General features: G+C 42.5%; 1 protein-coding gene across 1 annotated transcript in view; it reads right to left on the bottom strand.

The window, feature by feature from the left end:
* Positions 1-969: 969 nt before the first annotated feature.
* TGM2 (transglutaminase 2) overlaps positions 970-25825 on the bottom strand; it is a 53303-nt gene continuing 28447 nt past the window's right edge. The window contains exons 5-13 of the mRNA XM_027867104.1: positions 24623-24751; positions 23530-23707; positions 20389-20524; positions 18344-18447; positions 16242-16484; positions 13221-13505; positions 6853-7013; positions 5326-5462; positions 970-4148 (exon numbers count right to left, since the gene is read on the bottom strand). Coding sequence (XP_027722905.1) covers positions 4001-4148; positions 5326-5462; positions 6853-7013; positions 13221-13505; positions 16242-16484; positions 18344-18447; positions 20389-20524; positions 23530-23707; positions 24623-24751 — 1521 coding nt within the window. The 3' untranslated portion in view covers positions 970-4000. The remainder of the gene's footprint in view (positions 4149-5325; positions 5463-6852; positions 7014-13220; positions 13506-16241; positions 16485-18343; positions 18448-20388; positions 20525-23529; positions 23708-24622; positions 24752-25825) is intronic.

The raw sequence follows: 25825 nt of genomic DNA, 5'->3' as shown, positions 1-25825 counted from the left end.
GGCTTATTCGTGCATGCTGCTAAGACCACACTTAGGGTGCATTGGCTGATAGCTTGGGGTGCCCTGGGATGCCAACTAACCCTCCCCAAGCCTGTAGAAACTTACAGTGATAACAATTAGTCTGTAACTGGCTGGGAAGGGGAATAGTGTCTGATCTTTTGGGCAAAGAACTTCAGTTTCATTCCACTCCTCATAGAACCATAGCATGTCAGCTAGAAGGGCCCTTAGACATAGAATAATAGGACATAGGACATAGAATAATAAACACATAGTGCTTACTATATTTGACACACAGTGCTAAGCACTTTACAATTATTATCTCATTTGCTCCCCACAGTTACCCTGAGAAGATGCTATTATTATCTCCATTTTACAGATAAGTAAACTGAGGCAAACATGGATGGACTCTCTGAACATATAATGTCAAAGCCGGGTGGGACCTTAGAACATGGAATGTGAAAGCTGGAAGGGAGCCCAGAATATAAAATTTCGGAATTGGAAGAGCCTCTGAGATCATCCAATCCAACCCCTTCATTTTATAGATGGCCCAGAGAGAAGCTTACCACCTGTATGACACTGGGAAAGTCAATTAAAACTCTCTGGGTTTTTGTTTCCAATTCTGTAAATCAGAGTGTTGGACCTAATGTCTAAGGTGTCTTGTAGTTCTAAATCCTATGACTAAAAGTGATTTGACCAAGGTCATACAATGTGTTAGTGAGCTAGAGCTGGAACCTTTGTCTCCTGGTTCCCAGTTCAGGACTCCTTCTACCCCGTGGTGATACCTCTTCATCAGTCACTTTCCTTTTGTCCCATTAGACTGTAGCACTGGGGCAGGGCACACAGAGGGGGTTAAGTTATGTGGCCAACAACTACATCTCCTGCCTCAGCCCACCAAACCACTAGGCAATGCTGGAACCCTACATGAAAGAGGAAATTGAAAGACTTTCCAAAACAAACCAGGAGCTGATGTTCCAAGGTGAAAAATAAAGTCTTTATTTTGGTTACTTCAGCATATGCATTACACAGGCATACCCAAATAGCTGGCAAGTGCCGATATATGGGGTTGGGCACAAATGGCTCAAAAGCAAGCCCTCCTGCCTGCTCTGCTAGAAAAAGCTTTATATAACCTATGGACAGAATCAAACACCATTTTTTGCTCACATTTTAAAATCTTGTTTGAAAAAAAAAAACCCAGAATATTTCCCTAGCAGTAGTAGTAGCAAGTATGAACAAAGCTTCCAAAACTTTTTATCTCCTATTTTCCAGATGGACACCATTTCATAGTGATACAGTGTTTTACAGTGAATTCATAGCCAGTATCTTATAGGATGTTCACCGCAATCTTATGTTCTCATTTTACAGACCTGTTAACCAAAGTCAGGGAAATAAACTGCCTAGCATAACTGTTTTTGGTAGAACCAGGACTAGAATCCAGGTTCTCTGACTTCCAGTCCAGGAATTATTCCTCTACATGAGGATCTCTGTCCAGAAGCCTATACATATTTTGTGTTCTCCCAACAGATTTTACCTTTCTGAGGCTTGATATCCTGAAGCTAACTGGAAGCTGGAAGATGGTAGAGAAGCAAGGAATATTTCTTTATCTTTCAGGTATTTCCCCTAAACTCGGGAATTTTCAAATCTAGGACAGAAATTTTCTAATCCAATTTCACTTACTAGACAGGTTGTCAAGAGGTTGTCTGATACAGCTCAAAACTGAAGCAGGACACCTCTCCATGGCAACCCCGAGTGGTCTTCCATCAGTAGAATGTAAGCTCTTTGAGGGCAGGGACTGTCTCATTTTTTTATTTGTATCTCCAAAACCTAGGACAGCTCCTGGCACAGAGTAGGTGCTTAATAGATGCTCATTGATTAGTTGATTACTGAAGAACTCCAGTACTTCTAAGGCAGTCCATTTCTGTTTTGTACAGCTCTGATTTTTTTTCATTCATATAAAAATCTGCTTCTTTGTAACTTCTTTTTATTGTTTATAGTTCTGCCCTTTGAAACTAAGTAGAAGTCTAATCTTTCTTGTGATAGCCCTTCAAGGATTTGAAGGCAACTGTCATCTGTTTTCACTAGGCTAAAAATCCATAACTCCTTCAACTTATATTCATATATTTAGGTGGTTTCAAGACTCCTCACCCTATTGGTCCCTTTTTTCTGGCATGCTTCTCATGAAGATGACCTTACATTTTTTTAAAGCTATGTCAATGGCACACAAGCTTGGGCAGATCCCATCACAGAAACCCTAAATCAGTGTTACAAGGAATCTTCAGATCTTTGTAGTTCCACCCCTACCTGAACAAGAATTCTATCTTCAGCATCCTCAAGCTTGCTAGACCTTGATCAAAGATGTACAAGTTCTGCTGGAAGCTATAGCTTTGAAGACCTCTCCTCCCTGCTTCACTATAAGTCTCCAGATCTGTGCTGAGAGGCTGTGCAATGAGGAGGGCCTGGGGTTAGCATCAGTACAAGCTAGTACAGAAGGCTGGGTCCTAAGAATCTTAGCTTTGCCCCTAGAAGGTCCAGTGCAGGTACTGAGAATGGTAGGAGGAAGATGTGGCAAAGTCAGGCTGACCTGAAGACATAATGACAAAGGTGGAGAGAGGAGAAGCATGAGGGCAAATTGAATATTACAGTCACCTGATAGTTCTTGGGAACATAACAAGCAGGTAGCCTAATGCCTTTGAGAACAATGCACATGTGCTCCCATGGGCTCCCAGCCTCCAGTCTCTGACATGGGGTGAATAACCCGGCTCTCTGGAGGACAGGACTGTAGGCACTAGTCCTAGCTTCCTGCTCAGAGTCCCAGAGCTTGGTGGGAAGGGCAAGGTAAAGAGACCATGCTATCCAATCCAATCACTTCCTTTAACAGAGGAGATAACTGAGACCCAGAGATAGGAAACATCTTAGCAGAGATTGGGTTAAAATCATAGAAATCCTAAATTGGAAGGAACCTCAGTTCTAGTCCAGCTCCCTTTCCAGTGCAGCAGTCCACCTGTAACATCCCTGACAAGTGGTCTGTCTGTTCTTGGAGATCTAGGAGCAAAGGTCCTCATTACCTCTTAAGGCAGTTCCATTCCTTTGTGGATCAGCTCTGATTTTTAAAGAGGTCTTTCTTTGAGCCGAAATCGACCTCCCTGTAATTTCTATCAATTTCTCCCAGTTCTGCTTGCTGGAGCCAATCAGAAAAAAATCACCTTCAATGTAACAGCCCTACAGATTCTTCAAGACAGCAGCTTTGCCTCCTTACTTCCCAGCCCAGTGTTCTTTCCACTACATCCTACTTATTTCTTGAATATGATGCAGATTCATCTACCAGTCCCCAGTATCAAGCTCCCTGATCCTCCTCACTCTAGGAGCCATCTTTTTGCTTGTCTAAACCTCCCACTGTATCCTATATCTCTGGGTGGGGCTAGCTTTGGAGATAGGAGGGAAGGTATAGGTTGAAATTGACCATCCTGGTCCAGACCCATGGCCCGATGGTACAAGAAGGGGACCCCTGATTGGGGCAGGAGAGTGTTCTGTCTGCAGAAAAATAGTTAAAGGCCAGGCACAGGGCATTACATCTCTGACAGTCGCCAGCCACTGTCAGAACTGCCCTGTCATGGTCATGGTACTGGTGCATCATGGGAAAAGGACCCTCCCTATGACTGAGGGAACATTAAAAACCCTCCCTTTTCAGGGGGCTCTGGATTTTAGGAAGGGTAATAGGCCAGAGAGATGCAACCCAGACAACCCATGACTGCCAAAGATGGCTGTTGACCATCTTTGATCCTGTGGACCTAGAGTGTTTCTGATGAAGAGAACCTCCATGGGGCCTGGGACATTAGGGGGAAGGGAAAGACTCTTGATTGAATTTCCTTGTTTTTATGGGGTACGTCTTGGGAGTTGTCTTACAGGGTGTGATTAGGCTCAGTTGTGTGGGTTGGGATGGGCATGGGGAGAGTGGGGTTTGCTCCCCATCCCTCTAGGGCCGTTGAGCGGCTTCTCAGTTGAATTATTCTCCAACAACCACATTCCAGGAGCCCTTCACTGCCTTCATCTTGTCACTTTCGAAGTTCACCACCAGCTTGTGCAGTCCGGGCCACCGGGGCATCAGGTCCACTCGGACTGTGACAGTGTTTCCAGCGTCCACTGGCTCAGGGCTGGAAAAAGAAATAGAGAGATGGTGGAGACCTGGTCCTGAGATGCTCTCATGACCCCTTGACAGATGTCTCAGGGCAATGCAGATAGGCTGGGAATGGGTGTTGGGATGGGAAGGATAGACATAGTTTGGTCCAAGCTTGTTTAGCTGACTTGAAATGAACCACCACTTTTTGGGCTGCTAGAGAGTCATAGTCTGTAAAAACTAGAAGGTTCCTTAGGCATCATCTGGTCCTATTTCACCCCTCACTCCTAAGGTATACATGTTCCTGTGTTTGTGCATGACATGATTACAAGTTTGTACATGGATAGAATCCTAAAGCTTCTTAGAGCTAGAAGGGGCCTCAGAGGTCATATGGTTCACCCCCTTAATTTTATAGGGTGGAACCTGAGACCAAAAGAGAGGGAGTAACTTGCCCAAGGTCCCGTGAGTGGCAGAGCTGAAACTTGAACCCAGTCAGTCTCCTGACTCCTAAGACAGGGCTCAGATTACAGTCCTGTATATGTGTGGCTATATCTATGTGTATACATAGAGAATAAGTGGTTACATGTATTTGTATGCTATATGGATGCCTACATATGGATGTGGTATAGGTATATGCTCACATATACACATAGACTGTGAGTTATTTGAGAGCAGAAACTGAGTTTTTGTTTGCTTTGTTTTTGTTTTTTTGCTTCTCTTTGTACCCGTCTTGCTTAGCACATTGCCTGTAACAGAGTTGGTGTTTAATAAATGCTAGTTAATTGAGTTGACTGACCATCCTCCAGGTACTTAAAACTGCTATTATGTTCCACCTTAGCCTTTTTAAGTCTTCTCTTCTCCAGGGGAAATCTGGGCTCAAATCCTGACTCTGTAACTTATTGTCTGACTTGGACAAGTAGTCACTTAACCACTCCTGGGTCCCCGTAAAGGGAGGGAGTAGAAGGTTGGACCACATAGCCTCCAAGGTTCCTTCCAGGTCTAAACCAATGATCCCATGATATCTCATAACCTCAAAGAGTTCTTTCATTTCTGAACCCACACTCTTAATTCCTTTGACAGATCTGACATGGTCTCCAGTTCCTTTGCTGTCCTGGTCACTCTCCTAGCAACTCTACAGTGTGTCAGTGACTTCTTACAAAGGGACTCCCTCTAGCACTTAAATCCCTTTCCACTTGTGTGAAGTAAACACTTACATCTTAACTATCTTCTGCCCCTTAGTCAGCCCAGCTCCCTCCACAGCAAAGGTGCAGCCAAGCATGGGAACTTGGAGAGGGTTTTTAATTGACAATTCAGCCACCAGCTTCCGATTCTTCTTGTGTTCTCCTAGGATCTACAATAGACAGAAGAACGATATGAACCTTTAGGAAAAGATCAAGGAGGAAGGGCTATAGAGGTGGGGAAGCACTGACCTGGGGGCCCAGAGACCTGAATTCTAGTCCCACTTCTACTGTGAGGTCTTGGGCAAGTCCCTTCATTTCTCTGGGTCTCAGTTTCCTCGTGTGTAAAGTGAGGATAATAATCCCTGCTCTAGTTCCATTCATAGGGCCATTGAAAGGATCATCATTAGTGATGAGTAAAGAGTAAAAGTTCTTAATTACGGCTATAACTCACCTTCTGACTTCTGCCCTTAGAGGCTCTTGCTACAGGTATACAACTTTCCTAGAATTGGGGTCTGTGGCTCAGTTAAGAGCATAGTCTTAAAGGGACCCATATAATGGGTTTGATCTTTGTGGGGGCCAGTTAACTTTGTTCTGTTCCAGGGCCACAGGAGTCGCCATGACTCTGATTGGCCACTGCCGTTAGTCTCAAGGGGAAATGATCCAAAGAGAAGGTAGCTGGTCAATGGGATGCATTCCCACTAATAATTACTCACATTTCTAAAGTACCCTAAGCTTTACAAAGGTATTTTCCTCACAATAGCCCTGTGAGCTAGGTAGTGCAAGTATTATTATCCCCATTTTACAGATAGGTAAACTGAGCTATGAGCTTTCCATTATTCCACACTGGAGACACATTCCAAAAGCATGTTGTCCTACTGCCCAGCTCAGTTACATGATTTTATTGTAGAAGAGCTTCTAAGCTTACCATTAAAAGCAAGTAATCAGAGAATTATAGAATGTCAAAACTGGAAGGAAGCTTAGAACACAGAAAATAGAATGTCAGGACTAGAAGAAACATTAAAACATAGAATATCAGACCAGGAAGGGAACATCCAGATCATTTAATAATAATAACTAGATCCAGTGTACTTTACAGGTTGTAAAGTACTTTATAAATATCTCACTTTACCTTTACAATAAACCCAAGGTTTATTGGTGCTATTATTATTTCCATTTTACAGACGAGGAAACTGAGAAAGACAAAGGTTGAATGACTTGCCCACCATCACAGATCTAGGAAGTGTGTGAGGCCAAATTTGAATGGTCTTCCTGACTCCAGGCCGAACCCTCTATCCACTGCACCACCCAGCTGCTGCCAACACACATTTTATAGACAAAGAAGCTAAGGCAGAGAGAGAGAGACAGAGATGCTGTCAGCTATGCCCTGGTTCTGCCTCTATGGGGAGGGGGAAAGAGATAACTGGGCTCCATCTGTTGCCCCTCCCTGTGTCCCTGGGAGCCCCTTGGGGACTACAATGAGGGAATCTGCCTCCCATTGCTTCCCCCCATTTTGCCTCTGGCCTGCCCTCTGGGGCAGGCTGGGCCATTTATTCTCCTTACCCTGATCTTGATCTCCGGATTCAGCAAGTAGATGTCTCGCTCAGCTATCATGACAGTGTGGGACTCTTGGATTTGAAGGAGCATCTTCACCTTGATAAGGTTGCTGTCATTCAAGTGGTCACAATATTGTGAATAGAGGATCCTCAGGGGGATTTTCTTCTCTGAAAGAAAAATAAGGAAAAGTTCATCTTCAGTTCATTAGCGTGTGTGTGTGTGTGTGTGTGTGTGTGTGTGTGTGTGTGTGTATGTATCCTATTAACATGGATGGTGAGAATGGTCAGTCTTCAGCTGCTTTCCTCCCAAGGGTCGCTCCTAGGAGAACAGTGGGCAGACCATAAGTGAGGTCTGCCTAATCCTTGTTGTCTAACTTCTGTACATCTTCAGCTATAGACCAGGATCCTCTTCATCTTTGACTAACTGCTCACCTTCTCTAAACTCCCAGGGTCACTGCCAGTCTTTAATCACTTCTTGCAAAGGACTACTGAAACAGCTTCCTAACCTGTCTTCCCACCTTCAGGAGGAGGTTTCCTGACCATCCTCACATTCCCTACCATTTACATTGACATGATGCCAGAGTTACCTTTCTGCCCAGCTCTGATCACTTCTCATTAAAAGAAAGAACAACAATGAGCACTTACTAAATACCTACCATACATGACCCTATGATTAGTATTAGGGAAAGATGGAAAATAAAGTGGAGTATACAGCAGCCTTGGCTCGAGGTGATGAAGTCAGGGGGGCCAAGAGAATGAGAGAGGCCATATTAGTGTTAGGGGGACAGGATATAGGCAAGAGTAGAGCTAACCTCTACAGGAGCTAGAAAATGTTGTGCCTCAGGACATATAGGGGAGAATAATTTGCTCCTGTGGTTGACCTGAAAACATTAAACTTTTCTGGGCTTGGCTTCCTGTCCTCCCAGCTCATGGAAGTGCCCTAGATCTTGTCATCAAAAGAATAACAACTGTAAGCAGTGCATCCTGGCAAGGGTCCAGGACTGTATCGGCCTCAGATTCCTTCTTGGTCAGAATCACATCTAGGTGCTGGGTGAATTCTCACTGGGATGGGGGGCCTGCTGAGAGAGGCAACCTGGGGAGGGGAAGGAACCTTGGATGGGGGGCTGGAAGGCCCATGTTCAAGCGCTGGGAACATGCTTCCTACATGACCTGCAGAATGCCCCTCCCTTCTTCCACTTTCATGGAGGTCTTAGCTTTTTTCACATGTAAAGTGTGATCAGAGTAGATTCTCAAGCTCCTTCTCCTCTCTGAGCTTTCACATCTGTGAAATGGGGATGATGACCCTTGTACTACCCATCCCCAAAGGCTTGTTGTGAGGATCAAATGTGATAATCGCCCATGGAAATTTAGAGTTGGAAAGGATGAATCAGGTAGGAATGGTTAAGGGACTAAACTTAGAGTCAGGAAGACCTAGGTTCAAATCCTACCTCAGACATATTCTAGCTGGATAACCCTGGGCAAATTTCTTAGTTTCCCTGGTTTTGGTTCTCTCATCTCTAAATGAGGAGGTTGGACTTGGTGGTCTCTAAAGACCCTTCCAGTTCTAAATCTAAGATTGATGAAACTTGTCCAAGGCCATTTGGGTAACATACATCAAGGCCACAATTCAAACCTGGGTCCTCTGATTACAAATCCAGGGTGCTTTACACTACACTAAGCTGCCACCTTCGTTGGAGGATGCTTGTTGTTAAAGGGCAAGGAAAAAGGAATACACGTTTATCTAGTACCTCTTATGTGCCAGGCACCAAGCTAAGGGCCTTTTATAAATCTTAGCTCATTTTCTTCTCACAACAACCCTACAAGGCAGGTGATATTATTATCTTCCTTGTATGGTTGAGGAAATTAAGGCAAATAAGGTTAAGTGGCTTGCCCAGTATCACACAGCTAGGAAGTATCTGAGGCAGAATTTGAACTCAGGTCTTCCTGACTGCAGGCTCAGTGCTCTATCCACTGTACTACCAGCTTCCTCTAAAACTAGATAAACAACAGATATGGACAGGAGTCTGGTGATTTCTTTGCTGTAAGGGTCTTCCTTGAGAGAAGTCTACCAATTCAGATCAGCAACTGTTATGCAAATTACAGTTTTAAAGAGTTACTTAGGTGTACTGAAGTTACCTACCTAGGGTCTGGCAGACAGTGTGTGTCTGAGGCAGGAGTTGAACCTGGGTCTTTCTGATTGTGAGGCCTGCTTTCTAGCCACTACTCAATAGTGACTCTTTAGTTATTGTTATTATCATTATCATTACTATGACTACCCCTACCTAAGTGGCATATTGGAAGGGAACACTAGACTTGGAGATAGGAAGACCTAAATTCAAATCCTTCCTTAGACACTGGCTATATAACCCTAGGCAAATCACTTAATCGCTTTCAGCCTTAGTTTCTTCATCTGTAAAATGGGTACAATAATAGCACCTATCCTCTAGGGTGGTTGCAAGGATCAAAAGAGATCATATATGTAGAATGCTTTCCAAACCTTAAAGCTCTCTATTTTGTTGTTCAGTTATTTTTCAGTCATGTCTGATTTGTCATGATCCCATTTGGGGATTTCTTGGCAAAGGTACTGGGGTGGTTTGCTATTTCCTTCTCGTGCTTATTTTGCAGATGAGGAAACTGAGACAAACAGGGTTAAGTGATTTGCCCAGGATCACAGAGATAGTAAATGTCTGAGGCCAGATTTGAACTCAGAAAGGTGAGTCTTCCTAACTCTAGGACTGGCATTCTATCCACTGTGCCACCTAGCTTCCCAAAGCACCCTACAAATGCTATTATTAAATATAAATATAAATGCTATTATTAATGGAGGGAAAGGTGTATATCTCTTTCTCTGCCTACCCTTCTTCCTGTATTTTCATCCACAATGGAATTCAATCTGTCAGGAACACATTTACAAGGACTTGCGAATACTTACAAAAGAATTTCTCTTTGACAGGCTTAATGAAGGGCAGAGATAAACATAGGTAAAGAGTAAGCAGATCCTATCTGGGAGACAAATGGTGATTAAATAGCAGTGGGAAGAAGAATAGGTTTGGAGGAAACTTTGACCTGCTAATTTAATGGGCTATAAATTTAATTCCCTCTATATCAGGCAATTTTGGAGAGAGGTCTCTCTCCCACTGCCCTCCCTTTGGAACCTTACAAGCCTGCCTGAGATTATTGATGGAAAACCTAGATGGACTTAGATACAAGAAAGCTGAACACAGACTTCTCAAGTCTTTCTCTCCTCCTTCCAATTCATGCTCCACATGACTGTCAGAGTCATATTCCTAAAGCCCAGGTCTAACCATGTCACTTCTCTGCTCAAACTTTTGTGGCTCCCCATTGCCTCTAGAAACAAATTCAGACTCCTCTATGTGGCATTTAAAGCCACTTCTATGTCCAAAATAGAGAAATGGTCCAAAGGATATGGACAAATAGATCTCAAAAGAAGAATTGCAAACAGTTAAGGGCCATATGAAAGGACGCTCCAAATCACTAATAACAAGAGAAGTGCAAATCAAAACAACCAGGAGGTTTCACATCATTCTTAGCAAATTGGCAAAGATGACAAGAGTTTGGAATAGTCAATGTCGAACAGGTTTTAAAAAGGCAACTACCCATTGTTGGTAGAGCTGTGAATCAATGCAGACATTCTGGAAAGCAATTTGGAATTATATAAATAAAATGTTTAAAATGTCCTTACCCTTTGACCCAGAGATTTCACTAGTAAGCACATACCCCAGGAAAGTCATTGACAAAAAGAAAGGCTCCATATACACCAACATATTTATAATGGAACTTTTTGTGGTAGCAAACAACTGGAAACAAAGTAGATGTACATCAAATGGGGGTGGGAGGGAGAGGGTGGGTAGCTAAATGAATTGTGGTACCTGACTGTTATGGAATATTGTGGTGCTGTTAGAAATGAAGAATATGAAGAATTTAGAAAAGCATGGACATTTTTACAACACTAACTGATGAAAATTGAAGTAAACAGAACCAAGAAAACAATATATACAATGACAAAACAATAGAAAAGGGCAGGGTGAGAGAAAACCCCACCAACCACAAAACAATCTAAACTGAATCTGACAAAGCCAGGAGTAGCTGGCTAGTCTCCTGACTCCCAGTTCTTTCTCCTACTCCATGAATTCATAAACAAGATTCTCTTCTGGCTTACTAGCCATAAAGGTAAAGATTTAGAGGCATAATTAGGCCAATAGATGCAGGTTGGCCACTTCTTGGGTCTACTGCTAGTCTGTCTTGTGACCTTAGACATGCCACTTCCCTTCTTTGAACCTACTCAGTTTGTTTTCTCTGTAAAATGAGGTACTTGGACAAGGTGGTCTCTAAACCTTTTTCAGGTCTTCACATTCCATGTTCAAAGGACCTTACTGGAACTGATATTCTCTGATGCTCTTTTCTAAGGGCCCTTCCACATCTGATATTTTACATTTGAAGGTACCTTCCAGCTCTAAATCTTTCTTAAAAATAATTTTATTGATATCTTTTATTTTTACACCACCTAAGTTTTCCCTTGTATCCTTCCCTATCATCCCTCCCAGAGAGCCATCCCTTATCAAACTAAGGTGTTTTTTTTTTTGAAAAGAAGAAGAGAAAACATTCAACAAAATTGATCAACATATAGGAAAAAAATCTCATATTGTATGCAATGTATCATGCCCATGAATACCCTTACCACCTCTTCAAAGGGATGAGAGGAAAGGCATCTTCTCAGGCTCTTTTTGGGACCAAGGTTGCTCTCTGTAATTTTGCAACCTTCATTTTCCCTTGTTTTGTGGTTATTGTTTTTTCTATTTATGTTGTTTTAGTCATTGTACATATTGTTTTCTCAGCTCTGCTTCATTCATTTTGTATCTGTTCATATAAGTTTTCCAATGTTTCTCTGTATTCACCATATTCACTACTTCTTCACAGCACAATACTATTCCATTTCATCAATGAACTGCCATTTGTTTGGCCATTCTTCAATGGATGGGCATTCACTTTGTTGCCAGATCTCTGCTACTACAAAAAGTTTCATGTCTAGTTCTGACATTCTGACCCCCTGGACATGTCACTTCATCTCTCCAGGCCTCCATTTCAAGGTCAACAAGATAACTGCCTCATCAGGAACTATGTAAGATTAGCCATCATTCCCTCTAGCATATATGTCCCTTGAGGGAACAGACTGATTCATTTTTGTCTTATATCTCCATCACTTAGCATAGGACCTGGCACACAGTAAATGCTTAAAAATGCTTGTTGATTGCTTAATTGATCCTCCTGACAACCCTGTGGGGTGGGTAGTGCTAGAATTTTTTGTTTTGTTTTGGGGGGAGACCATTAGGGATTAAGTGACTTGCCTGGGGTTACATGGCTAGTAAGTGTCAAGTGTCTGGGGCCGAATTTGAACTCAGGTCCTCCTGACTCCAGGGCCTTGTGCTCTATCTACTGCACCACCTGGCTGCCCCATAGTGCTAGGATTATAATTTCCATTCTACCTATGTGGAAATTGATGTTCAGGGAGGGTAAATGCTTTGTCTGTGGTCACACAGCTAATAAGTAAGACCAGTAAGAGACTCAATCTCAGGCCTCGTGGCTTCCATAGACCACCAAGAATTAGGTAATGAAGGATAAATGCCCACTCCCTTTCTTTCTCTGGTGAAGGTGGCATCACCACCACTTTAAGTTGGCAGCAGAAGAAGAGGGTCCAATCCTAGCTGAGAGGGGAAAAAAAGGAAAAGAAATGGTCTTTGTGTGACCATTGGAAGGAAGGTAGGAAGGCAGATGCCTTTCAGGAGTCACTCCTGTCCCTCTATGTTTTTTCCCTGTTGATGCCAGTTCTGGAGGACTTCACTTTCCTGAGCTGCCTAGGGCCAGGTGTCTCAGTGCTGGGACTTGTAGCTTGGTGGTCAAATTGGTGGTGTGGGGCAAATATTCTGGAAGATAAAGCCTGACTGTGTTAGACTTACAGACTAAAGAGAAGGCCTGGATTTGAATGCAGGCTTTGCTCCTTACTTCCTTTGTGACCTAGGAGAAAACATTTAACTTCTTTGCCCCTCACTTTCATCATTTGTAAATGAGGAGGTTGAAATAGATAATTCTTTAGGTCTCTTTCTAGTTTTCATCCTCTGATCTCATGACCCTGTTTCCCTATTCTCCGTGCTGAGCACAGTGATACTTTTTTTTTTTTAAGTGAGGCAATTGGGGTTAAGTGACTTGCCCTGAGTCACACAACTAGGAAGTATTATGTGTCTGAGGCTGGATTTGAACTCAGGTCCTACTGACTCCAGGGCTGGGCCACCTAGCTGCCCCGGAGCGCAGTGATACTTAATGAGGACTCACAAAGTAACAATATGCTTGTGACCTTACCAGACAAGGGTTCTATGGTCACAGAGAGCAGCTCTTTCTTGCAACACTCAGGCCCAAGCCTGCCATTGTAGCTGACTGTCCGGGCAGCCATCAGTAGCTGACAGGTTCGCTCCTCTGATGAAATGTTGTTGATCACACCAAAGACATCAAAATCGCTACCCTTGTTCATGTCTGGGGATGCTTTGATCTTAATCTTCAGACAATTGTCCATTGGGGGCTCATCTCTAGAAGACAGCTTGTTCAGGTGATTCGCTCTTTTAAATGTGTCCCGTTCCTCCTTGGATCCTGAGGTAGGAAAGAATGTTTCAGTGAGCAGCAACACCATGGGATGTGTGTGAGTGTGTGTGTGCATGAGTGCATGTAAGCAACAATAATAATGATAATTAACATTGATATAGCACCTTAAGGTTTGCAAAAGCCTTGCCATAAAAATCTTCTTTGACCTTCACAAGACCACTATGAGAGGTGGTTGCTATTATTATCCCCATGTTAACAGAGGAGAAAATAGGCTCAGAGAGGTAAGTGGCTTGCCCAGGGTCACACAGCTAGCTAGCAAGTATCTGAGGCAGGATTTGAATTTCCTGAGTCCAACACCAAGACTCTCTCCAAAAATGCCACATTACCTGCCTAGTGTTATTCTTCTCACAGATGAAAAGACTGTCTCAAAGCCCTTTGATCACAGACTTCAGAATCTCAGAAAGATAGGATCTTAAATCATGGAATCCTAGCAGTTGATTCTACAGAGCATTATAAATATTTGCAGATATTTACAGAACATTTTAAGGTTTACAAAGTACATTATAGACATTGTCTCCTTTGAACCTCACAACTACACTGTGAAGGAAGTATTATCTCCTTGCCTGGGGTCGCTTAGTAAGTAATGTGAGTGGAATTCATATCTGGGCCTCTCGCAATTCCAAGTCTGGGGAAGGAGCACTAATTTTTTCGTATCAGGAGACCTGGAGTCTACTCCCAACTCTGTCATTAACGTTGTCTGACCAAGTCATTTGCTCTTTCATGATCTCAGTTTCTCTCTATATAAAATGAGGGGATGTCTACTGCTGCCTCCCTACTGCCTACCATCCTGCTAGCTTTTGTTCCTGTATATCTCTCCTCTCTTTGGAAGCTAAACTCCTTGAGAAGGCTGTATAGAATCCATTGATATCTCCACTTCTTTTCTCATTCTTTTTAACTCTTTAAAGTCTAGCTTCCAACCTCATCATTCAACTGATGCTGAATCTAAGTCTTTTTTTCCCCCCATTTTCATCCTCCTTACTTCTCTGCAATCACCCTCTTGTCCTCTGTACTTTCTAGGTTTCCATGACACTGCTCTATCCTGGTTCTCCTTCTCTCTGCCTGACTGCTCCTTCTCATTCTCCTTTGCTGGATCTTCAATGAGGCCTTGCTCAGTAGAGGTGAGTATCTACCAGGACTCTGTCCTGGGCCCTTTTTCCCTTCTCCCTCTATACTGTTTCACTTGATGATATCAGCTCTTATGAATTAAAGATCATCTCTATGCTGATGTTTCTCAGACCTACTTTTCCAACCCTAATCTCTCTCTTAACCTCCAGACTCACATCTCAAGCTGTCTAACTGTCTAAAACTAAACTTATTATCTTTTCTCCTAAACTCTCACCAATTTCAAACATCCTATTACTGTTGAGGGCACCATCATTTTCCTAGTCCCCTGGATTCAAAACTAGTTATTCCCAACTCCTCACTCTCACCCTCCATATTTAATCTGTTGTCAAGTCCTATCAGTTTTACCTTCATTACATGTTTACAACTCCTTTTCTCCTCTGGGACTGCCAAGTGCAGGTCCTTATCCCCTCACACCTGGACAATTGCAAAAGCCTGCTGGTTGTTCTGCCTGCCCCAAGTCTCTCCCCACTCCAGTCTATTCTCGGCTTGACTGTCAAGCTAATCTTCCTGGAGCACAGGTCTGACCATGTTACTGCCACCACCACCACCACCCCTCCCAATCCCTGCCACCTTCAGTAAACTTCTGTAACTATCACCTCTAGCATCAAATATAAAATCCTTTGTTTGGCATTCAGAGCCCTTCAAAACTTGGTCCCCTCCTACCTTTCCAGTCTTCTCATACCTTATTCCATACCTCCTCACCCCCACTCCCTCAGCATACTGCATGACCTAGTGATACTGGTCTCTTTGCTATTTCTTAAACAAGACATTTCATCTCCTAATTCTGGTCATTCTGACTAGGTGTTCACCATGCCTGGAATTCTCCTTCCAATCCTCCACTCCTTACCTCCTTCTCTTGCCTTGCCTGACTTCTATCAATTCCCAGCTAAAATTCTACCTTTCGTAGAAACCCTTTTCCTGTTCCTCTCAATGCTAACTAGTGCCTTCTTCCTGTTGATTGCCTTATATTTATCCTGACTGACTGATGAGGACAGACTGGAAGAGGTCTAAAATGTTCGTTTTGAACAAATGAACAAATGAAAAACAAACAAACCAAACACCAAGACTCTTTCACCAAGAAAAAAAAAAGAGTATTACCCAGGCTACTGAGGGCAGCTAGGTAGTGCAGTGAATAGAATACCTAGCTTAGAGTCAGGGAGACCTGAGTTCAAATACGACTTCAGACACTTACTAGCTGTGTGACCCTGGGCAAGTCACTTAACCTTATTTTCCTCAGTTTCCTTATCTGTAAAATGAGCTGGAGAAGCAAATGGCAAACTACTCTAATATCTTTTGCCAAGAAAACCCAAAATAGAGGCATGAAGAATTGGGCACGGCTGAAACAACAACACCACCCAGGCAAGAGCTGGTAATTTTTTATAATTATTTATATACTTTTTTTTTTAAAAAAAAGTTTGAGCCAAAGAACAGATCAGAGAAGTGAAATTATTAGAATCATAGAATTTTAGATCATAGAACTTCAGTATCTTGGACTCATACTCTTAGACTTACAGATTCTCAGAGCTAGAAGGGACCTAAAGGATCATGGAGCCTAACTCTCTGATTCCTAAAGGTAAATACCATCCCCCAATGTCTTACCTTCTGGGTACTTGTACTGGTGAGTGATGTCTTCTCTCTCATCCTTGCCTATAGCCTTTGTACTGATCATCATGCCTATTGTTGTAGTTTTGGTACGAAGCCTTTCAGTATTCCCATTATTTTTCTTGATCCATTCCACCACATCTGCATTGATTTCGGCAAAGACGAAGGGAGCATCATACTTGGTATTCACGTCACCATTCTTGATGGCTTTGACTGAAGCTGGGCCACAACAGTATATCCCTAAAGAATTAGAAAAACCATGAGTGCTAAAGAAGAGGTTCCTACAAAGTGGGACTGGTTTTTCATAATAGAATCACAATGCCTTTCCCTTCTGAGCCAACTTGCTCATGCCTAAAGTGCCCCCATTAGAGTTTCATACTTAAAGCTTAATGCTTTGATTCCTACTCAAATATAAATCTCTTGACATTTACCCCAAATTAATTGTTCAGTCTGAGAAGGGGGAAAATACAATCTGTTATCAAGGGAGTCAGTAGGTCTTTTGGAAGGAGCAAAGAACTGCTAATTAAGAGAACCAAGTTCTAGATCCAGTTCTGTCATAAGCTTACTCTATGCCCCTGGGCAGGTCACTTCCTTTCTCTGAACTTCAGTTTCCCTATTTGTAAAATTAGCATATTAGACTAGATGATTCTTCATTACTTTTTTTTTTAGGTAATTGGGATTAAGTGACTTACCTAGGGTCACACAGCTAATAAGTGTCAAGTATTTTGTCTGAGGTCAAATTTGAACTCAGTTCCTCCCAACTACAGGGCCAGTGCTCTATCCACTGCACCACCTAGCTGCCTTGCGACTAGATGATTCTTAAGGTACCTTATATTTCTAACAAACTGTCTGATTCTCCACATGACTTCTTTTCTGATTTGGGATGAATAGAGACTCTCACACTTTGGACCAGACCCTCAGAATAGAACTGTCTGCCTAGAGGCACACTGGCTCAGATATAACCAGTGCATAGGGAGGTCATCTTTTACCCCCTAGGGTAACATGATCATAAAATTTAGAGCTGATAGGGAATTTAGAGATTATCTAACTGCACCTGTATGCAGCCCACAAAACTTCTGAGTGGTACCCAAGTCACATTAAAATGTAATTGTAAAACATTTAAAAATAAATAAAATACACCACATCACAGACAATGTTAGTTTGTGGTTTTCTAAGTCAAGATGCTACCCACAGGGATCTGTTTCTGTTTGAATTTTGACACCACTGATCTAATCCACTGCCACACCCAACAAACATGTCACAGATGAGAAAATAAAGTTCAAAAGAGATGACATAATTTTCCCAGGGCCAGATAGCTAGTAAGTAATAGAGCCAGGATTTTGATCCCAGATCATCTTACTCTAAATCTAGTTCTCTTTTAACAACCCAATGTCACTTCTGGTACTAGTTTTTTCTGGACCTAATCTAGACCTGCAGTGAACCTGTCCTCAGCTCAGTGACTTTAGGGGAGGCATACTTGGCATAGGTGATATGAAAGGCTCCCAATCCTTCAGGGTCCATGATTGGCTGATGAGATGGATCAGAGAATCATAGATTTAAATCCCAAAGGTATCTTTGTATAGTCCAAGCTAATTTTATAGACAAAGAGTTGGAGGACCAGTAAGCTGAAAGGACTTTCCCAAGGCCACACAGGTGGCAGGGCTGGGATCAGAATCCAGGTCCTTTGAATCCAAACCCAGGGCTTTTCCCAATGCACCACACTGGGGCAACATTTGAGAATTGCCAAGCACCAAAAGATGGAGTGCCCTAGGGGAGATTCCAACATTTGTAGGCCCTAACATCATCTGCTTGGGCCTGACATAGAACCAATGATGGGAATGGGCCATAGGATCATAGTATTTAGAACCAGAAGGGATCTAAGGGATTATCTAATCCAATTTCCTCATTTCACAGATGAAGAAACTGAGGTCCAGAGAGAGGTTGGGTGATTTGCTCATGGTCACCTAGCTAGTGATTCCCTGACTCCAAATCTAGGGCTCTGTTCCATTACATTCTGTTGTATCTTTTGCAAGAGGAATCTGTAATTTTTTCAGTGGGAAGAGACATAGAGGCCTATTCAAGAGATCTGACCTACCTACCTTCACTTTTTTCCTGGGGAGTTGGATCAATAGCTTGCCAACCATTGAACCCTGGCTTTAGATCAGGACGGGTCATCCAGGCTTCAACCCAACAGTGGTAATTCCTTTAAAAAACAGAGAGAGAGAGAGAAAGTTGACCAAACCCCAGGGAAAGTTACTAACATCTGGGGGCTTACAGAATCACACAATCTGAGTTGGAAGGAATCTCGAAAGTCATCTAATCCAACCCCTCTAAACCTCCTCCCTGCCCCCCCAAGAGAGAGTCCTTCTATAATATTTCCAACAACTGATCTCCCAGTTGAGTCATCCAACCTCCATTTGCATGCCTCTAGTGCTGAGGAACTCACTGTCTCCCATCCAAAAGTAGAATGAGCTAATTGTTAGGAAGCTTTTTCTTACATTGTACCAAAATATGCTTCCTTACAACTTCTACCCGTTGGTTCTAGTTCTTCCGTTAGGGGCCAAGTAAAATAATTCCCTATATGACAGCAAGTAATTCACTATATGAAAGTATCTCTTCTCTGCCTCACTGTGGAAAAGAAGTAACCCTGAGTCCTCAAAGTCTAAAGTAGCACAGTGCAATCTCTGGCAGGTTGTATTGAGCTGAGAATGCTTTGACGATGGACCCAGAGCACACGGAACTATCTATGTGTCTATCCCCTGAGGACTCCCCTAGCTAAGAGAAGAGACATTTGTCAATACAAAACTGTCCATCAAGGGATGGCATTTTTCTTGCCACAGAATTTCATGATGACGAGGCTTATAGAATCAAAGAATTAGCCCTGAAAGGTACTTTAGAGATCACCTAGTCCAACACCCTCATTTTATAGATGAAAAACACTGAAGTCCAGAGAAGTGAAATTATTTGTTCGTTGTCAGACAGCTAGGAAGACAGAGCCAGAATTTGAACCCAGGTCCTCTGAATCCAAATCCAGTACTCTGGCACAGAGGGGTTGTGATCTGTATTGGTAGAAGGAAGGACTTATAGAGATGAAGCACACTACAATCCAATTGCCCCGTAGGTCTAGTGTTATCAAGGCCCAGGTTGAAAGGTTTCCTTATAGAGAACAGTTAATGGCAATCTAGGCCCCCAGAATAAACCCCTAACCCTAAGGAGACAGTTCCCAAAGTGTGCCACTGGTCATAAGTGGAAATAATAGAGAGTGTGCATGAAGTCCTGAAACCCTTCCCTGCAGCTGAAGATAAAATTTTACGTGAATGTCCCCTTGAGGGAGGGTGGCAAACGAGTGAATGAATGAATGGTGGAGTCAAGAGTCTAGATAGAACTGAGATACGGGGGCTGAAGGATGATCAGAGTTGGTTTACAAAATTGACCCTGGGCAGGTTGGTATCGGTTATCCACAAGTTAGTTCTTTTTCAATCCTCAATTAACCTTTTCCAATTATTTAGGGCTGAGTACCATAGAATTTAGAGCTAAAAGGGATCTAAGATAGTTTATTCTGACACCCTCATTTTACAAAGGAAGAAACAGGCTGGGAAGTGTTAGGTGACTTGCCCAAGGTCATGTAGCTAGTATTATAGGAGAGCTTGTGTTCCAAACCACGTGCTCTGACTCTAAATTCAGTGTTCTTTCTACTCTCATATTTCTCGCTATCCTTTCTCCTGCAATCTGGTAAACAAATTCACTCTATTTAATTAGGTACTTAAAGCTCTTCCCATTCTTGTATAATTTGCATTTTGAAATAGGAACCTGCAGAGGAAAAGACTCAATCTAAAGGAATAAAATGCTAATGGTGGAATGTAAGGCATGGGTGGGATACCTTCTGGGCATTCTCTCAAAGTACAACCTCGAGGCAGTTCCTTGCTCAGCCCCAGACCCTAGAAAAGGGAAGTTGTCCGCCTCCAAAGAGCACTAATCTGGGAACACACGGGCCCTTCTAGTTCTGACACTGTGACTCTAAGACTTCTAGCTTATCGTTGTTGCTCCCTATCCCCAATAACCAAGGGGTGATTTCCATCTTCTTAGTGCAGAGGAAACCCTCACCCTTATCCATTCCAACCCTCCCGTGCCGACCCGGACTCACCATATCATTTCACTCATGTTCTTTAACAACTCGCCTTTCTCGTCTCTGTACAAGTCAATGACCAGGTTAGCGTTTAAATCATGGGCTGAGTTGTAATTGGTTATGACCCTGCTTGGTATTCCTAGGCACCGCATCACTGAAGGAAAAGCCAGAAACAGATGAGTACAGAAGGGTTCATTCTGCTAATTCAAAATGGGAGCTTGGGCAAATTATTTCCCCTCTCAGTTTGTTTCATCATCTGTAATCAAACAACCATTCAATAAGTACAAAGTGCCTACTATGTGTCAGGCACTGTGCTACTCAATGGAGATACAAATACAACGAATGAAACTCTACCTGCAATAGGGTAACAACAAGGTGACTGAGCTGAATGACTTCTAAGGTCTATTTCTAGCTGTGTTATTCTCTGTCCCAGGGTTCTTTTCAGCTCTGACATCCTGTGTTTTACGTTCAGATGCATCTAGTTTTGATGTCCTATGCTTTATATGCTAAGGTCCCATCCCCCTCTATGATTCCATGTTCTACTATTCTCAGGTCCCTCCTGCTCTAACAGTCTAGGTTCTGGGGTCGAACTCTTCCAGCGGACATTTTGTGTTCTATATTGTAAAGTCCCTTCAAGATCTAATATTCTTGGGGCAGCTAGGTGGCACAGTAGATAGAGCTCTGGCCTTGGAGTCAGGAGGACCTGAGTTCAAATGTGGTCTCAGACACATAACACTTACTAGCTGTGTGACCCTGGACAAGTCACTTAACCCTGATTGCCTCACAAAAAAAAAAAACAAACAAACAAACCAAGATCTAACATTCTTGAAAGCCTTCAAGTTCTCCTTAAAGCAAAACAAAACTTTCCGCCATTTCACCTAATTCAGGACTTCTGACACTCCATCCAGTCCTATCTCAGACTCCATGAGGAGGCAGGGCCAGAACCAATCAATCAATCAATAAACATTTATTAAGCACCAGGCACTGTGCTGAGCACTAGAACCAGAGTACATGTTAGTATTGCTTCTTAGCTAGTCTTAGCTAGGAGATCTGGGACTATTCCTTCTAACTGAGGCTGCATTCTCTAAGGAAGTATGGGATACAGGAGAGGAGAGAATATTGAGAAATGTTAGGAGAAGAGGAAGGAAATTCATGCAAAGATGCTGCAACATGGGTGACTAGTCAGTTAATTGGTAATATTTATCTGTTTTAAAGATTTTGGGGTGGGGGCTAGGCAATGGGGTTAAGTGACTTGCCCAGGGTCACATAGCTAGTAAGGGTCAAGTGTCTGAGGCCGGATTTCAACTCAGGTCTTCCTGAATCCAGGAGCCAGTGTTCTATCCTCTGCGTCATCTAGCTACCCCTTGATAAGCATTTATTAAGCTCTTGTTATATGCCAGGTACCGTGCTAAATGGATGGGGATCCAAAGGAAGGTAAAAGACAGACTTCACCCTTGAGAAGCTCACAATCTAATGGGGGAGATAGCCAGCAAACAAATGTGTACAAACAAGCTAACAGGAAATAACAACAAGGACATAATTAGCACAAGGAAGCCACTAGGATTGATTGTGTGGAGTGAATGGACAGCTTTAAAGGTTAAAAAAAAAATGTTGAAAATAACCACTTCCTAGGCATGACAGATTTTTTTTATGGGGCTCTAAGGTTTCTGCTCAGATACAGAGGCAATGTAGTAACCAGAACATCTGTCTAGACAGAAGGTTGGAGAATAAAGAATGTACTGTGCATAAGCATTAACCCGGTGAGAGCTACTACCTTTGGAATCCAGCCCCAGAGCTCCTGTTCTACTCATATGTACTAATATCATCCATGAAGATGAACCAACAAGAATATGAATGATAGGGACAGCTAGGTTGCGCAGGATAGAGCACTTGTCCTGGAGTCAGGAGGATCTGAGTTCAAATCTGACTTCAGACATTGACCCTTACTAGCTGTGTGTGACCCTGGGCAAGTCACTTAACCCCATTGCCTAGCCAAAAAAAAAAAAAAGAATATGTGGATGATAAAGGCTCACTTTTCTGCAGTGATTTAGGTTTTACAAGGTGGTTTCTTTTACAAGAATCTTGTGAGGCAAGAATTGTTATTCCCATTTTTCAGATGAAGAGACTAAGGTTCAGATAAGTGCTTGCTATATCCAGGAAATGTCAGATGTGAAACATGAACCAAGGTAGCCTTGGCTTCAGATCCATTATATTATATATAACATGGAAGGGGGAGGAATGATTAAGTCCTGCTAGAAAGGTTCCTGAAATGTAAGGGTGATCAGAATTCAATGGGAACTATTTCCCGCAACATTGATCTCCACCCTGCCTCATGGATATAGCCTATGTCCATACTCCTTTGCTTGGCATTCAAAGCCCTTCAATAAACTGGTTCTTTTCTGACATCCCAACCTAATTGTGTATAACTTTCTTGCACACAATAAATAGTTCTGCCAAACTGGTCAATTCACTATCTCTTGAATACAAATAGCGTTCTCATACCTTTGACTCACACCATCCTCTATGCTTGGACTAAACTTTTTCTGTCATTTTTTAAAGTCTGGTGTAAAAGCTACCTCCTCCAGGAAATTTCCCTGACTTCCTTTCTTGCTCTCCACCATTGATAATGACCTTCCTCAAAGGCCTCACTTAACTAGTAAGTTCTTTCTGTACTTCTAAGACACATATTATATAAAGTTGTATATTATAGTTTTTATATTGGTCTACCTTCCAACTATACTATAAGTGCCATAAGGTCAGGAATCATGTCTTATTTAACCTTTGCATCTTCTCCAGTACCAGCACAGTGCTCTGTATACAGTAGGTGCTTAATGAATGTTTGTTGAATGAATTATAGTTATTTATATATTCACCTTATTACCCTATTAGACTAGAAGTTCCATGAAGATTGGGCCTATTATTGAAATTTATGTCTTCCCCACTGCCCAGTATGGCACTCTACGTATTGTAGGCACTTAATAAAATTATTTTTTAATTGTATCATTGTTTTATATTATATCTAGACAGTTCTCTGTAGTTGAAGAGTAGTAAAAGTCAACTTTTAGACTAGGAAGGGTTCTTTGAATCCAGAATTAGTGCCTTCCCCACCCTCCTTATGCTATGGAAGACCACTATATATGGCAACACCTCGGAGCTCACCTGTGCAAGCCACAGCAGCAAAAACCCAGCACTGGCCATATTTAACTGCACAACACCCACTCTCCTTCCATTTCTTCAGGATGTCCACGCTCCCTATCCAGGCCATGGGGCTGACTCCATCCTTGTAGTTGTTATCCCAGCGCCCAAGTAAGATTCCATTGTCATCATTACAATTGACCTGAAACAGCACCAGTTGTCAAGGACCCAGAAAAGAGAACACACCAGCTAGACTTGCCGTCTCTCAACCACCTAATCTCGGAATGAATTCTAGAGAGCTTAGTACAGAGCTTAGAAACAGCATGGCCCAGCAAATAGAATGCTGGCCTTGGAATCCAGGATAGTTGGGCTAGTAGCCTGCCTCATAATTATTAGCTTTATTACTTCTCTGAGTCTCAGTTCCCTCATCTGTAAATGGGATTAATAATGCCACCTACCTCATAGAGGAAGATCAGATGACATAATGTATGTAAAGCATTTTGCAAACTTTAAAGCACTCTAAAAATGTCAGTGCTAGAAGGGACCTTAGATTATAAAATATCATGACCAGAGAGGCCATCTTGATCATCCCCTTCATTTTACAGAGTAGGAAACTGAGGCCCAGAGAGAAGAAGGGACCTGCCCAAAGTCACACAGAATTAGAATACCGACCCTCTTGATCGCTTCCATTTCTGGTTCCTCTTACAGTCCTGTGCTGCCTGGATGGTGGCCAATTATTACAAGTCTCACAATGAAAACTGAACCTGGTAACTGACAATTTTAAGTGCAAGAAGAATGAGTTGCACAGGAGCAAGAGCAAAATAATATTGTGAGAAGGGGCTCACAGTTTGGGAGGGACAATGAGGAAATGGACAATGATTCCACCTAATTCCATCCAGAAGTATCCTCTAAAGCACTAAAGGCACAGCAAACACTCCTGGGACCTCTGTCTCATCTATAACATAAACAGGTACAGAGCTCTGTGTGTGATTTGGGTAAGTGTCTGAAAAATGAATAACTGAGATATATGGATGGTGCTTGAGGATGCCCCATCTCTGGCCTTGGCCTGGGAAGGGGAATAGATGAGGGGACTATTTGGGATATCTTTCCTCCTTACCATGGCACTGATGACCCGACTAACGTAGATTGGGCTGCTGCGCCGGGAGCAGTCGCGACTGGGATCCTTAATGAATTTGGGGTTCGTGTCCAGGAGTTTAATGCAGATGTCTATGACCCCATCTTCAAACTGTGCCAGAGAGAGAGAAAATGAGAGATCAGTGGTAATGTCTTAGGGAAAAGGGAAATTCACTGTTTAGCTCTGCCCACAAGGGGTGTGAATACCTTAATCCCTTGTGGTCCCCCATTCATGCCATGCTTAACCCTATCTACACACACACACACACACACACACACACACACACACACACACAGAGTTCCAGCTTCACAATATTGTTCCTGATTTTCTCCATGCTTCCTCATGCTTCCCCTCTGCTGACCCAAATTCTATACTTCAAGATTTCACCTGTCCAGACAAATTTTCCTGGATCACTTGGCCTAATCATGTGAACTCCCATAGCACATAGCTGATGTACCATACCACTTAGTGCATAGAATCATAGACTCTTGCAGTTGGAAAGGGCAGATGCCACAGAGGGCATCTAGTTCAGCCCATACACGAAGCAGTAATTCTCTCTATGATGTTCCTGGCAAGCTGTTTCTCAGTCTATTGGAAAACCTCTGGTGACAGAGCTCACTACCTCCCAAAGCAGCACATTCCACTTTGGAATAGCTCTAAATTGTTTGGAAGTTTTTACTTATACTGAGCCAAAATCTGCCTCTTTACACTTTCTAACAATTGCTCCTCTTTCTGCTGTTTCAGGTGAAGAACCAGTCTTCCCCACAAGGGCCCTTCTCATACACCTAGGTCCCAATTAATGTGAATAACGGATCTCCTGAAGTGGCTGCATTATTCAAATTTGTACTCTATGTCTCCATTGAGCTGCCGTCAATTACTATATTTTACATAATTATAACTTCGAATAGTGTGAATCCAAATACATGTGACCACTTCAGAGGATTCATTAGTCACACTAATCAGGACTTAGTTGTACCTGAAAGACATCTCTCACTTTTTTTTTTTTACAATCCCAATTTCCATGTGTATATGTTGTCTCAATTTTATACTGGCTGGTATTGCTTTCCAAATATCCCATATGCATAAACTCTGTCAGTATAACAAAACTAAATTCTGCAAAGTCTTTTTGTGTCTTGTCTACCTTCACTCCTCAATGTTTAGCGAATAATGCTACTCAAGTGGTGT

Source organism: Vombatus ursinus, unplaced genomic scaffold (assembly GCF_900497805.2).
Source record: "Vombatus ursinus unplaced genomic scaffold, bare-nosed wombat genome assembly UNPS02014785.1, whole genome shotgun sequence".
Classification (NCBI taxonomy): Eukaryota; Metazoa; Chordata; class Mammalia; order Diprotodontia; family Vombatidae; genus Vombatus; species Vombatus ursinus.
The sequence above is the reverse complement of the archived record's forward strand: the minus strand, read 5'-3'. Positions and strand labels throughout refer to the sequence as shown.